At 58.6% G+C, this 14,247-nt stretch overlaps 2 protein-coding genes and 1 long non-coding RNA gene across 3 annotated transcripts in view; 1 reads left to right on the forward strand and 2 right to left on the reverse strand.

Annotated features, from left to right (window-relative positions):
- Nucleotides 1–7,476, reverse strand: part of RABL6 (RAB, member RAS oncogene family like 6) — a 20,952-nt gene extending 13,476 nt beyond the window's left edge. The window contains exon 1 of the mRNA XM_077771011.1: nucleotides 7,121–7,476. Within this exon, the coding sequence (XP_077627137.1) occupies nucleotides 7,121–7,250 (130 nt within the window). The 5' untranslated portion in view covers nucleotides 7,251–7,476. The remainder of the gene's footprint in view (nucleotides 1–7,120) is intronic.
- A 198-nt stretch (nucleotides 7,477–7,674) lies between these two features.
- The window catches only part of CCDC183 (coiled-coil domain containing 183), an 8,318-nt gene continuing 1,745 nt past the window's right edge, over nucleotides 7,675–14,247 (reverse strand). Inside the window, exons 5-14 of the mRNA XM_077770999.1 lie at nucleotides 13,988–14,092; nucleotides 12,286–12,408; nucleotides 10,929–11,054; nucleotides 10,777–10,831; nucleotides 10,105–10,205; nucleotides 9,373–9,533; nucleotides 8,946–9,114; nucleotides 8,749–8,859; nucleotides 8,582–8,678; nucleotides 7,675–7,866 (exon numbers count right to left, since the gene is read on the reverse strand). Of these exons, the coding sequence (XP_077627125.1) occupies nucleotides 7,748–7,866; nucleotides 8,582–8,678; nucleotides 8,749–8,859; nucleotides 8,946–9,114; nucleotides 9,373–9,533; nucleotides 10,105–10,205; nucleotides 10,777–10,831; nucleotides 10,929–11,054; nucleotides 12,286–12,408; nucleotides 13,988–14,092 (1,167 nt within the window). The 3' untranslated portion in view covers nucleotides 7,675–7,747. The remainder of the gene's footprint in view (nucleotides 7,867–8,581; nucleotides 8,679–8,748; nucleotides 8,860–8,945; nucleotides 9,115–9,372; nucleotides 9,534–10,104; nucleotides 10,206–10,776; nucleotides 10,832–10,928; nucleotides 11,055–12,285; nucleotides 12,409–13,987; nucleotides 14,093–14,247) is intronic.
- LOC144237351 (uncharacterized) lies at nucleotides 7,725–9,819 on the forward strand. The gene is made up of 3 exons (XR_013336835.1): nucleotides 7,725–8,787; nucleotides 9,107–9,177; nucleotides 9,426–9,819. It is a non-coding gene; the product is annotated as an uncharacterized LOC144237351 (long non-coding RNA).

Consider the following 14,247-nt stretch of genomic DNA (forward strand, 5'->3'; position numbering starts at 1 on the left):
CCCGAAGGAGTGAACCGAGCTGGGACCCTGCACCTGCAGGGGAGCGGTCTTCCCCCAGAGCCGGATGTTCTGGGGACCCCTGACTCACAGGGTCAGGGTCAGGCTGCTGGAGGGGGTGGGGCAGCTGATGTTCTCAGGCAGCTCCCTAGATTTCGGAAGTTCGCTCTTAACCTACTTTCTCGCAGCCCTGGTATTTTTAGCACGCGATTTAGGAGAGCGCCAGCATTTTCAAGGCCGCACGTGTGGGCTTACAGCCTATATGCTATTTTGCTCGCCCAACACGTGTTTACGTGGCGGCCTGTGTGCCAGGTGTGCACGCGGCAGTGAGCGAGCCCACAGGACGCGGCGCAGGGACACGGGCAGCCCCGAGCCCTGGCCCGGCCCCCCAGCCTCCTGGCTTTTTCCTCCTGGCACCCACCCTCTGCTCTCGGACACTCACTACTCCTCCCGTGCAGCTGGGTCACGACGTCGGCTCCCCCACCATGGTCCCCCCCCCCGCCATCATCAGGACATGTTAGCTGTTCTCAACTTGAAGCGCCTCCTGTCAGACCTCAGGGGCGCTCTTGCTCGCGCTCCATCCTGTCTCCAGATGGGACACAAGCCATGGGCCTCAAGGTCCAGGGGCAGGCGGTCTAGACACGATTCCATCCAGAAGCCAAACACCTGAGAGCGCTGCCAGAACACGTGTGCGCTGTCGGCGCAGCTCTGGCGGTGCCCCGGGTCCCTGTCACGGGCCCGAACACGCTGCAGGAAGCGTGTCGCTTTAGGGGAGCCCGCCTCCCGTGGGAGGGACCCACACGAGACTCGCGGTCAGTGGCCACGAGCAGCCCAGCCCCGAGGGCGGGGACGCGAAGGCAGAGCCCCCAGAGCGGCTGAGGGCGGGCGGGGAGCTGCGCGGCCCTTCGCGCCCCGCACAGCGCTGCTCACGGTGGCCGCGCTCCGTGTGCTCCCTCACCCTGTCCTGGCTTCCCCGGGCAGGGTCCTCTTCAACCTACTCTGCCGCTTTCTCTGCTCTCAGATTCCTGCTTGTTTTCTCAGGCCTCTTTTATTTCTTTAAACAGATCTGTGCACTGACGTGGTCACTGAGGTGCGGCTGACCCACGGTATGACGTCAGTCCCAGGTGTACGGCGGGCCTGACACCGTCTACACCACGAGGTGCTCCCGCCGTAAGCGCAGCTACCGCCTGTCACGCTCAGAGCCGTTGCGGGACGAGGGCCGTGTGCGCCCTGATACGCGTGGAGCCCAAGCCCCGAGGCGCCGGGTCCGCGGGTCTGGCCTCTGCTGCTGGGTGTCCTGATCTACCAGCAGCTCCAGGTCTCGTGAACGGTGTCCACGGGGCCTAAGGTCTGAGCTGAAGCCACTTTGTCAGAAGGTCCCTGTGATATTTCTGGAACGCTAGCTAATGACCTGGGAAGGCCTAAAGTGAATTCTCCATTTGAGACTTTGGGGCCACAGTGATGATTCAGAGGCAAACCCACGTGGAGGTCACCCACGCGGGCGGACACAAACCTGGCTTTGGGCAGGGCTTTCCCGGGAGAGGCCGCTTCACGCGTGAGTTCAGGGTCCCCCCCCAGCCCAGGGGGCCACACCCCGCCAGGGGCAGGCAGGCGCCTCAGCTTCAGAGCTGCCGCCCCTCCCACCATCACTCCCTCTGCTCTTGGGAAACGTGCAGCGAACAACCGCACAAGCCTCATTCGAGTTCAGAACTGAGTGATGCACCGATGTCTTCCTAAACGTTTTACTCAGACGTTTACAAGGTTGTTAAAGGGAAGGGCTGTCCAGCTTCCCGGCTTTCTCACGCTGCCAGAAACACGCTGGGTGCTGTGCTGAGACGGTGTGGGTGGTCCACGTCCTACATGAAACAGCGTCCCAACAAAGGGAACCCCCCCTCACACACACACACACACACACACACACACACACACACACTTTTTAAGTAGGCTCCATGCCCAGCACTGAGCCCAATGCGGGGCTTAAACTCAGGACCCCGAGATCAAGACCCGAGCTGAGATCAAGAGTCAGACACTTAACTGACTGAGCCCCCCAGGCACCCTGGGAAAATTAATATTTTTATTTCTATGTTAATATTTTCCCTTTAGAAGGGCCTGTATCTGCCCCTGCCCCATACTTTCATTTTCTCTTGTGCTGGGTGGAATTCTACATCTCCATGGAGAGCTCAATGAAAGCGGAGAGTCTGTGCCTCGCTCCTGATTTTAAAAGACAAGCTTACTATGTCTCGTTAGTATATACGGACACAGGTTTTGGTAAATATTCCTGACCAGGCGAAAGGCGTTCCTTCTTCTCCTGGTTTGCTAAGACGTGGGTTTTCTCAGGGCGCCTGGCTGGCTCAGTTGCGGGAGCGGGTGACTCTTGATCTTGGTGTTGTGGGGTCGCATTCCATGTTGGGTGGAGAGATTACTTAAAAATAAAAATCTTAAAAAAAAAAAAAGTGGGTTTTCTCTTTTTATTTTCTTTTTTTTTTTTTTTTTAAATGTTTTATTTATTTCTAGGAGAGAGAGAGAGAGAGAGACAGCGTGAGCAGGGGAGGGTCAGAGAGAGAGGGAGTCACAGACTGAAACAGGCTCCAGGCTCTGAGCTAGCAGTCAGCACAGAGCCCGACGCGGGGCTCGAACCCACGAACCGCGAGATCATGACCTAAGCGAAAGTCGGCCGCTTAACCGACTAAGCCACCTAGGCGCCCCTCTTTTTATTTTCTGCAAACCACGAATGGGTGTTGAATTTTATCTGATCTTTTCTTTGCACCTACTGAGATTATAATGCTGCTTCTCCTTTAACCCACTGGTAAAGTGTAAATATCTTTTCTACTAATGTGTGCATTCCCGGGGTCGTCCTATTTGGTCTCAACGCAATGGTTTGTTACGAATATTTTGATGATTTTCTAGATCGGATTTCCTGGCCTCTCGCTAGGTTACGCCATCTGTGCTCACGGACAGGACTGGACGGTTACCCTCTGTGTCCGTCCTCCTGTGTCCTGGCGGCAGCAAGCAGGCTGGGCGCCCCTCCGTCACGCGCGTCTTCTCCATCACGGTGAGGCAGGGTCTCCGGACTCAGAGTCGGGATTTCTCGGGGGCAGCCTCAGGGGCCCTTCTCTAGGCCACTGCCCACTCTAAGTTTTCCATTCACCCGCACAAGATTATTCAGAACGTTTTGTATCTTAAAACCTTGTAGTTATAGTCCTGTACTCTTGATATTCGTGACACCTGTCTTTTTTCTTTGCTAACCTTCCCAGAGCCTACTTTCCCAGGCACGCGCCACGATATGTTTTGTTGAACACCTCAACTGATTCTTTTAAAAAAGTCACTGCTTTCTGCTTTTTCCTTTGTTGTTTCCTTCCTTCTACTTTCTTGGGGTTTATTTTGTTGTTCTTTGGGGCGCCTGGGTGGCTTAGTCGGTTAAGCGTCCGACTTTCGCTTAGGTCATGATCTCGCGGTTCGTGGGTTCGAGCCCCGCGTCGGGCTCTGTGCTGACTGCCAGCTCAGAGCCTGGAGCCTGTTTCGGAGTCTGTGTCTCCCTCTCTCTCTGACCCTCCCCTGCTCACGCTGTCTCTCTCTCTCTCTCCTAGAAATAAAAATATTAAAAAAAAATTTATTTTGTTGTTCTTTTGCTAAGTTTTCAAACTGTATTCTTAGGTCAGTGACCACAAGGATGTGGGCTGTTCATTATCACTGAACTGTATATTTTTTAATTCATTTTTGTTCACTCATTCATCCATTGAGAGAGTGAGAGGCAGAGACAGAGAGAGAAAGTGGGCACGGGGGAGAGATCCCTGGGATCTGAGGTGAAACCGAGAGCGGAGCGCGCAGCTGACTGAGCCCCCCAGGCGCCCCTAGTAACTTAAGTTTTTAACATTCATTCACATTTGCTGTGATTCATCTCAAGTGAATTAATCTCTTTATCTTCCTCGTAAACAGCGAAAGGCCTCTCCAAAGCCGAAACTTGGATCGGCTCGGTCCCAGCTCCCGGAGTCTTGCCAGGGGCTCAGTCCCTCCTTTCACCTGGACCACGCAAGCCACTGTCACAGCGATGGCCGTGACCAGCGCCTGCTTGGATCTCAGCCCAGAGAGTCACCCGTCTCCGTGCTCACCTTTGTCTTCTAGGCCCCACGCCCGTGACCCGATCGCCATCCCCATCGATCTGGTGCCCACCCTCCATATTCTTTCAGCGAGAGCCTGTGCGCCGCCGAGAGTGGCCTCAGACCGGAAACGAGCCGACCCACGCGTGCTCGTGAGTAACCGCCTCCTCGGGTGAGGCCCCCACAGGCCACAACCGTGACCGCTGCCTGCGCAGTGTGTGGGTGGGCGCCGCTGCGACTCCGGCCCGGGGGTGGAAATGCTCGCGTGGCCGGTGTAGTTACTGTGTTTTTAAAACCCTGGACCCTTTGTGGGGTTTCCCGTACTTCCCGAATTCTGGAAAACCCTGCCTTCGTTCCCTCAAATACTACTGCCTCCCGGCCCCTGCTATTCTTGTGTGAGACTCGTCCCCGCGTGTGCCCCGTCCCCGCTGCGCATCTCTCCTCCAGGCCGAGCCCTGTCCTCAGTGTGGTCCCTGCGCTGATTCACCTGCCTGCTGGCTTCTTGGTTTTAATGGCTGTATTTCTCATTCCTGGCGGTTCTCTTTGGTTCTTTTCCAAACATGACGTGTCAGCTCATAATCTTGATATAATCTTAAAGCTGTTTCCTTCTTACCCTGAAATCAACCTTTCAGAGGTTTTTTAGCAAGAGAAGTGTTTAAGTCCATTTCTAAGTTCTAGCACCGAGACCTGACGGGCCGGGACCCTGGCTGCCCCGGCGTCCGGGCGCCGGCTTTGCCGGGAGCGCAGTCCTGGGCAAGGGCGAACCGGCCAAGCCGCATCATGACTGGCGTTTCCTGACTTGGGAAGGTGCCCCAGTCCACGCTTCTTCACAACACCGCTGGGAACTTGTGTCCGAGTAGAAAGATAGACCAGGTAAGGCAACATCCTTTCTGCCACTTTGAATGCAAGTAACTTTCAAACTATAATTATGGTCCAATGTCTCATTCAGGTTTTGAGTCTAAATTTGATGTGTGCGCTGGGGCTCTTGCATAAGTGACATGAGTCACTTCTATTATCACTGCAATTTAAAAGAAAACTTTGCCCTAAGAGGACAAGGCTCGGTAAGAGACAACACATGCGCTTGGAAGCCACCCACCCTTGCCCATAAACCCTGAATCTATAACCATCAGCTGGCTGGCTTCTATCCCCTAATTAAAGTATTTTGGAAAATAAATAAAGGAAATCAAAAAGTTTCAAAGTTGCACCTGTTCAAATAAAGGAAATCAAAAAGTTTCCAAGTTGTACCTTGTTCAACTAGTAGGCCAGCCTCCCTCTCAAAGGGATTTCTCTCAATCTCCACCTTTGCTGCGGTTCTCGGGAGTCACAGCCTGTCCCGTACCTGCCGCAGGCTGGGTTCCCGTCTCTGGGACATCCCTGCCATGCCTGCCCCTGCCCTACCCACCCTCGGTCTCTGCCCGTCACGGGTGCTTTTCAGAAGGTGAAAAGTTTCCAGTTTCCAGCTCTGATTTCCACACAACTAGAATTAAGCTTAAAATAATACTTTAAGTAATAGAAGTAAATAAGGGAGCCGAATGAAGAATCTCAGCTTTGTACAAATGAGTAATTTGACTTACTACTCTCTTCTCTGAATGTAACAAATACATACAAAATTGAGAGTTGAATACATCTGTATCTAAAATACCTCTCTTTTAAGCCTGCACAGAGGTCTTTAGGGGCGCCTGGGGGGCTCAGTCGGTGAAGCATCCGACTTCGGCTCAGGTCATGATCTCACAGTTCACAACGTGGAGCCCCGTGTCGGGCTCTGTGCTGACAGCTTGGAGCCTGCAGCCTGGTTCGGATTCCCTGTCTCCCTCCCTCTCTGTGGCCCCCCCCATCATCCTCTCTCTCTCTCTCTCAAATATAAATAAGCATAAAAAGTAATTAAACCTGCACAAACATCTTTCCGATTAGTTTAATATTGCATGTGACCACCTCAATATGTCATCAGAGAGACCAGAAAGTTCTCTTAAAGTAGTAGAGGGGGCGGGGGTAGGGAGGAACCCAAAACCTTGTAGCAGCAGTATATGAAAATCCTTGAAAGGAAAACAATTTAAAAACAGAGAACTTATAAAAGGGCTTTAAATAACACCAGGAAAAGCACAGTGAGATGGAAAACCTTAAAGAGGTCAAGAGGACAGGCAGCCTCTAGGAGCTACACAATTTACATAATTTATGACAGGCCTGGAAACATCCTGGGCTCGGAGGGCATCTGAAAATAACTCCTGCTTCCCTTGGGGAAGAGAAGTCTCCTACAGTAAGTCTCTGTGCCTTCTGGAGCTTTTTCCAAATATATCCCTTACAAATGCTTCTTAAAAAAAGGAAGAGGGGGGCAGGAATGTGTGGCGTAGACGATATTCCCCTCTAACTGAATATGAAGCCCACAAAATCCCAGAGCTCAAACCACCACGGCCGGCTGGATCTCGGCGCCCCTGGGCAGGCTGTCACGTGGCTCACTGACGGGGAGCCCCACCACCCCTTCAAGCGTCACAGACCACAGAGCTCTCCCCACCTTATGTAAGAATCACTCTAGGACGAGGTTATCCGGGCCAATCAGGGCACCGCAGAGCGCACCAGGAACCGCCGGGACGAATTTTACCGTGCAAACGAAACGCACAGATTTCTTAACGTGCCAGAGTTCCTCGGGAATGACCCAGCGGTCAGAGGGGAACACCGCGGGCCCAGGCGCCCCCACTCCGGCCCTGGGGTCCTCCAGGACCTCGTCTCCGGCCCGGCATCACCTCCCGACATCATCTCCTGATCCTAGGTGAACGCCCCTAGGGTACCTGCCACAGGTAAGGGCTCAGCACATCTTCAACAGAGAGGAACAGGACCGGCCACATCTCCCCGCAGACCGCCAGGCCCTGGGGGCGCGAGTGCTTCCTGGGCCGGGGCGCGACCTGGTCTCTGCCAAGTCCCAGTCGCCGGGGCCCAGGCCTGCGGACCCTGCGGGGCAGCGCCCTCCTCCACCCGTGCCCCCGACCCCACTTTCCTCGGGCAGGAACCCTGCGCGCCCGGCCTGCACTCACTGTTGTACTGCACCCCTTTGGCGAAGCGCCTCTGCAGCGCCTGGTTCATGGATTGCAGCCCGGCGGGGATGTTCTTGTCGCGGCCGGGAGCCTGCTCCGACCCCACCAGCTTCTTGAGCGCGGAAAACATCTTCCCGCTCCCACGTCCGAGCCCGGAGCGGCCCGCGAGCTCAGCGGCGGCGGCGACGGCGGCGACCCGGCGCGGATCGCACCATGTCCCGGGTCCCGGCGGCCGGGCGCCTGCTTCGAGGGCAGTGCAGGGGCTCAGCCGCGGCGGTTCCGCTCCAGCCCCGGGGACCCCCGGCGCGGCAGCCCTCCGTCTGTCAGAACCGCCATCTTGGCGTTGGCTCGGCGGGGCGCGCGGCTACGGGTGCCGCGAGGGNCGGATGAGGCTTGGCACCTGTCCGCTTCCTCGCGGGACCCGTCCCCACTCACCCGCTAACTCTGGCCCCGCCCCCAGTGCCCCACGCTTCCGCAGCTTCTCAACGTGATCCCCCCACGTCTAGGTCTCCCGGAGTTCATTTCTGAGACTCCTGTCCCACGGCCCCCGGCAGTCCTGGAAAAATGTTTATTTGTGTAACAAAGCGCCGGCTCGGGGGCGGGGCGGGGCGGGGCTCCTCCTCCAGCTTACTTCTTCTTTTTCTTGGCCACCTTGAGCCTCCCCTCGATCAGCCGCTGGGCCTGCCGCTTGATCTCGGCCCGCGAGGGGACGTAGCTGTGGTCCACGTCTGCGAACTGGAAGGTTTCTAGAAAGGTCGAGGAGGAGGGCAGCTGCACTCTGGAGCCCCTGCCGCAGCGAGCTCGCGGACAGTCCGGGCTTCGTGGGCGTGCAGTCATCAGGGGCCAGCTGTTAGCTACTTTGTCTTATTTTCTGTCTTCCTGATGCCCTGGCCTGTGGGCTCTTACAGACCCGGGGAGAGGCTGCCCCCTGGCAGGGCTGGCCAGTCCGTGGGGACAGCAGAAGCCTCGCCCGCTGGGAGCGTCTCTCGTGCGAACCAAGCGATCCAGAGCCCCCCTCCCCACCCCTTCTTTATCAGATACACCCTCACACCAAGCCAATAATCCTCGCCTAAATCAACCGGGGGCCCGGCACCGCCACCCACTGGGATTCTTCCAAAAGCCCACCTGAAGCGGTTTGCCCTGCGCTCCCCTGCCTCTCCCACGGACACCCCAAGAAGGGCTCTGGGCTCGGCCTTCCCCTTGCTCCTCTCTGCCTCCTGGCCGGCAGTGATGCTCCCGTGTGTCTGGAAAGTTAATACGTTCTCCTTTCGACGGCATTAGCTTCTCCTTGTCCTCACTAAGTCACTTCCGTAAGTTAAAAGAGCGTGGGTACAAGTGACACCCCCCGTCTGTCCCTGGAGCCCCCACTGCGCCTGCAGGTGGCCCTGCTCAGACGCTGCCGTCTGCCGCACGCCCGCTGCGCGTTGCCGGGCGGCCTGGCCCCCAGCCCGGAGCCTGTACCTATCACATCATCCTCCAGCTCCTCAAAGCTGATCCGCGTGTTCTGCTTCTCCTTCAGAGTCGAGGACTCCAGAGTATCCCTCAGCTTTGTGTTCACCTGCAGGGCACACGGGCCTGTCAGCTCCAGGGGTACAGGGGACGAAGCGGCAGCCCCAGCCGCCGGCTACCTCCTCAGTCCTGGACAGCATCCGCAGACTGTCGGCCAGGTACACGAGCTTCCCCTCGCAGTCGGCCAGCTTGCTGAGCGCGTCAGGGGGCTCGGAGAGCACCGCTTCTCTCTGTAGGCCGGCAGAAGGTCTCATCTCTCCCCTGGCCTCTCCCAGGGGCCCTGTGTGCGGGTGGCTCCGCCCCCTGCGGCTGGTACCTGGGCCGTGGGCAGGGCAATGCCAATCAGCCGGACGTAGAGGTTGTCAATGCCCGTCTGGATGGTCAGCAGCAGCTTCTGGCTCTCGGTCATGTTGGAGTAGGCCAGCCGGAGCCTTTCTTCCTCCTCCCTCAGCATGTCCTTCATCTTCTTCTCAACAGACTTGAAGCTGTTGAGGACGATGGGGAGGGAGGTGGCACAGAGTCAAGGGCGAGGCGGCCACAGTCCCGAGGTGGGCGTCATGCTAAATTCAGGGGCTCAAGAGCTCAGCTGTGAGCACGTGGTGTCTCCTGGCTGGGCCTTCGTGGCCCACCCGTCCGGCCACCAGTGTCCACGCCGGGCTCCGCGCCGGGCCCCGGCCCACGTGGGCGGGTCACAAGGGCCCCCCTGGGCGGCCCTGGTGGGAGACAGGGGCCTCCCAGGGTACCTGACGGAGCCGGGCGCCTGGCGGAACTTGAGCACTGCCTCCTCCGTTTCCAGCTTCTTCATCAGGGCCTCGAGCTGCGCCCGCCGCTCCTCACAGTCCTCCATCTGCAGCCCCAGGTTCTCCTCCGTGTTCCTCTGTGCCAGGAGGCGGCCAGCGATGTCCTGGCCAGGCCAGTGGGGAGAGAAGCGGGTGTGGGCCCGGTAGGCATGGGCCGCACAGAACTGGTTTCTTCTGGGGTCCCCCCAGCGGTCAGCAACGATGCTGACTTGCGGCCAGGTCCTGGGTGAAGCCCTTCATGTGCGGCCCCACGTGTTGCTCACACCGCAAGCAGAGAGGGCAGCCACGACAAGGAGATCACCCCTGAGAGACTGCCAGGGGCTTTGAGCCACTCGTCTAAGGATGGGAGCTAAGCTTACTAATAATAAAGCCAGATCGGATTAAACTGAAGGACCAGGCAGTGGCAGCCTCTCATTATGGTCCTGGCGGTTTAGGGAGGGACAGAGCTGTAGGTGAAGGTCTCAGCATTTGGATCCTTGAATCCCTGCGGGCTCTGTGTGGCCCCTGGAACGTGACTCGGACATGCCGGCTGTGTCCCAGAGTGCGCTCTACTCTCAGCCGTGAAGCTGCAGCTGTGTGCCCACATTCATTCAAAAGGTACCCGCAGTAGGCTTTGGGCTGGGGCGAGGGCCCCCTGCCTGCCACTCACACCCCAGGAGTGCCAGGGGGCAGTACCCAGAGATAGGAGCATCGCACAGCCGTCTTCACTTTCTCCACCGAAGCAGTCACGTCTGTCTCGTATTCGATATCAGACTTGGAGGCCTCTCTTCTCCTCACTGGGCATGGCAGAGGGGAAGGGTGGCCAGCATGCCGGAGGGTCACGGGAACTCTGCCCGAGGCCATCAGACACCTCCACGCATGCCGAGGGCCTCCGGGGAGGCTACCAGAGAGCTGGGCAGGTACCTGTGAGAGTTACCTGCATTTTACCCTGCTCCTCCCTCAGCTGACCCTTCAGGGACGCCCCAAGGCAGCTCCATCCAGCGGGTGCCCGGCATGGGTGATTCCTGGCACTTCTCAGAGGCAGCACAGGGGTCTGGGGCTTGACCCAACTCTTCTGAGGAATCACTGGGTGATCGAGCCTTGGGATGCCAGGGGACAGCACCGTCAAGTACAAGTACAGCGGAGGAGCGGGGGGCGCGACCACACTCGGCAGTGAGCCCAAGGTTGGGAGCAGTGCCTTGCAGTGTGGGCTGTGGCTGTTGGCACTCAGCCTCCGCAGGGAGAGCAGGGAGAGGCGGGGGCTCGGCTGTTTCCCTCACCCTGGCCGTGGCTGGCCTCACAGAGACCTGAGTCTGTGCCGGTCTCTTCAGACCCTTGCTGGACGCGGGCAGAGAGCTGAGTGCGTACCTTTCACGGTTTCTGTAGTCATCATATTGGAGGGGAAGTCCAAGTCCCGCCGGCCCTGGAGGAGGGGAGGTGGTGGTGAGCGGTGTCTTCTGCTGGGGAGGGAGCCGCCTGTGGCTTGCCTCCCATTGCTGTGGGGTCCCTCGGGGACTCACCCTGCGGTACTTCTCATTGGTCTCCTTCGTGTGGATCTTGTCGATCAGCTTCTTCTGCTGATTGAGCCGGTTCTCCCGTGCCCTGCGTTCCTCGATGAAAGTTGCCTCCCCTTGCCTCATGTTCATCTGGGGACGCAGGAGGTGGGGCAGGCGTGTCTCACCACGGCTTCCCGTGGTGCCAAGCCTGGCCATCAGTTTCAGTCCCCATCTTCTAGATTTGGGAATAGCGCTGGAAGCCCTTGGCTGTGCCCTTCGTCCTAACAGGCTTGCGCCTGCGGCTTTCACAGTCCCTCCGGCCCTCCATTCTCCTCTCTGGAGCCCCCCCACCTGGCCCCTGGGGGTGCCGCCCTCCCCAGCTGCACCCTCGGCTCAGGGACCCCGTTTCTCTCCGTAGCCTGGGCTCCCTGCTGCCTCAGCTGTCTCCCCTGACGACAATTCCCTGGAGTGATTCCACGGGCCTAAAAAGGACTCAGCTTCGCCCCCCAAGCCCAGGCTCTTCCCGCGTGTCCTGCTTTGGCAGCTAAATCTATCATCCGTCCACGCCTGCCCACGCGTCCTGGATGCTGCCCTCTCCACCCCCGTCCACATCTGACTTGGCCCCACAGCTCATCGGGTGACTTCTGGGCCCCAGTGACCATCAGGCCCCCAGCTGGTCTGTTCCGTGTCACCAGCATCTGGACTCTGTACCCTTAGTCTCTGCAGCCAGAGCACAGACGTTTTAAAAGGCAAATTTCTCCTCCCAGAGCTCCAGGCTGGGTGGAGGGCCCAGCATCTAAGTGCCCCCCCCGCCACCCCACCCCCCTGGCTCCTGCTGCCTCCACTGGCCCAAAGGCTCCCTTCCTCCACACCTGCTCTCTTCCCGCCACCCACACCTCCTGTGGCCCCATTATGGCCCAGGACCTTGGTTGTCCGCCGGCCTCCAGGGTTGGGACCACTCCCCAGCACTGCCTCTCTGAGCAGCTAAGTGCCCCGAGTAGCCCCATGTCGCCCACTCGTCTCTGCAGCATAGGCCAGTGGCTGTGTGACGCTTCGTCGTGGACTCGCTGCCCCCATCGTGAGGATGATGCGTGCCTGACTTGCACGGGCTTTGAGGCGGCCTTGGCATGGGCCGCGTGAATGGATGGCCCCTGCCCGCACCAGGCTAACTCTCTCCCTCCTGCATCTACCTCTCGGCTTCCATGCCCAGGGACCACTCTTTCTGTCCAGGGGCCTAGTGTGTGAGCAGGGCAGGCCGGGGAGGTGGCTGCTGGATCCTTCCAGTGACTGCAGGCGGTGCTGGGAGTGTCCCTATGGACCCTAGGCCACACGGGTCTGAGACAGGGACCTGCGGGCTCCCTGGCCTGGGACTGGAGCTCACCTTGACCTCGTCTGTAATCATCATGGCGTCCTGGGACATGACTGTCATGTCTGACAGTTCCGAGCAGTAGTCACCCACGAGATTCTGCAGCTTGTCCAGCCCCATGGGGTAGCCTGCCAGTTTCTGTATCAAAAGGGGCGAGAGCAGGTGGGCACGGAAACTGTCCGCCCAGGGGCTCCGGGCCAACCAGATGCTGCCCCTCACGTCTTACCCCAGACGGCTCGAGCCCTGAGGACACCGGAGGGTCCGGCCTGTGGCCCCAGCCCCCACCAGGCACAGAGCAGGGAAAAGCATTGTTTCAGGAGGGCAGACAGCATTTTCCCGGTGGACCCTCCCACTGCCCGGGACCAGACCCTCAGGCATACTGCCAAGGAGGCTGTCATGGGGGCGTCGAACTGAACCGTGCCCCACCCCGGGGAGTGGCTGCTGTCTGAAGTGTAGCAGAGGGGCTCGAAACAGGGACGTGGGGTCAGAGACTAGGGCTTAAGGCCAAGGCTGCCCTGACCAGCGGGCTAGGGGAACTTGGGAGAGTGTTGCCCATGTGTGGATATTGGGTCTTTCACAAGGCTGCGGGCAGAATCTATATGTAATGAGGTATTAGGCTCAGAGCCAGGCTCATAAATATCTAATATATCTTGACCCCTTAGTTGTTTGTGGTTAGTAACTACAATGTAGAATTTCACTAGTTTTTTAAAAAAATACAGATGACCCTGGGAGTGATTTTTTAAAAATGCATATGTTCTGAAAAGAACATGCCCCTGGGGACACATAATTGTCCAAATGGAGGAGGGCTGGACCCAGGTCAACAGCCGGAGTCGGGTGGTGGGTCCAGGAAGGTGAGGTGTGCAGGTGCTCGGCTGAGCCTAGGAACAGGGGCTGAGGGACAGGCCAGAGGAGCGAGACACCTGCCTGTGCGGCTCTGGGCAGAGCCTGGGGGGCTGCGGCCCCAGCCAGGAAGAGCGGCAGTGTCTGCCCGTCCCACGACATCTCCAGACATCTCCACCTGTCACCTGGCCGGCTGGGCTGCCCTCCAGGACTCCCCCTGCCCCAGCCTGGGGGTGAGGGAGTGTGGACGACTTCCTCACTCTCCCCGTCCGCCGCCTCCTCTCAGCCCCAGGGCCCCCACTGTCCACCCGCCCGTCATTTGGTCTTCTTGCTCCCCAAGAAGAGGCCTTCGGGGCCCCTGGGGGCCGCCTCCAGGCCTCTCCTGCTGGGGGCAGGGCGGCTGGCTGGGAAGAGCTGGGCAGCAAGCTCCAGGTTACCCGCCTGCTCAGAGGTGACCTGCCCTCTATGAAGTCTCTCTATGATGAGGGACTTTCTGAAGGCTCAGGGGCCATCTTTTGCCCTCGGAGGCCACACAACGATAAAGGATAGGACAAGATAAAAACACCGAACCATCAAATACGTGCAAGAAAACCCAAACAATTCTGATGTATCCCGTAAGATGCCGGTTTGAAGCAGCAAATTACAAGTTCTTGACAATGTTTTCCACCTACGGGTGCACCTGCCCTGCTCAGCTGGGGCCCAGAGCAGGGCTCTGTCCCGGGGCAACCGGGCACGGAGGAGAGTCACAGCTCCCTCCCCGCGGGGCTGGAGCGTCCAGCCGCTGAGACCCTAGGCCAGCAGGGAGGCTGGGGCCTGCCGCTCCCGCTCTCCCGGCCAGACGGCTTCCCTGGGCTGCGGTGTGGGGTGAGGGGCTCACTTTCTTCAGATAATCCAGCAGGTCCACGTACAGCAGGTAGATGTTCTGACTCGTGGTGATCTTGACCATGGTCTTTTCAATGTTGTTCTCCAGCTGGCGGATGACCTGGGGATAGCCCAAGGGCGCACAGTGCTTCCGGACAGGCCCCGTGGACGCCCACCTGGAGGCTGACCCCAAGGCTGAGCTTTCTTCCAGGGAGGGGTCGGTGTGCGTCTCTTTCTCCTAGCCCCGCCCCCCAGTGGAGTCCCAGCAGCTCCCCC

This window comes from Crocuta crocuta, unplaced genomic scaffold (assembly GCF_008692635.1).
Source record: "Crocuta crocuta isolate KB4526 unplaced genomic scaffold, BGI_CrCroc_1.0 scaffold2720, whole genome shotgun sequence".
NCBI lineage: Eukaryota > Metazoa > Chordata > Mammalia > Carnivora > Hyaenidae > Crocuta > Crocuta crocuta.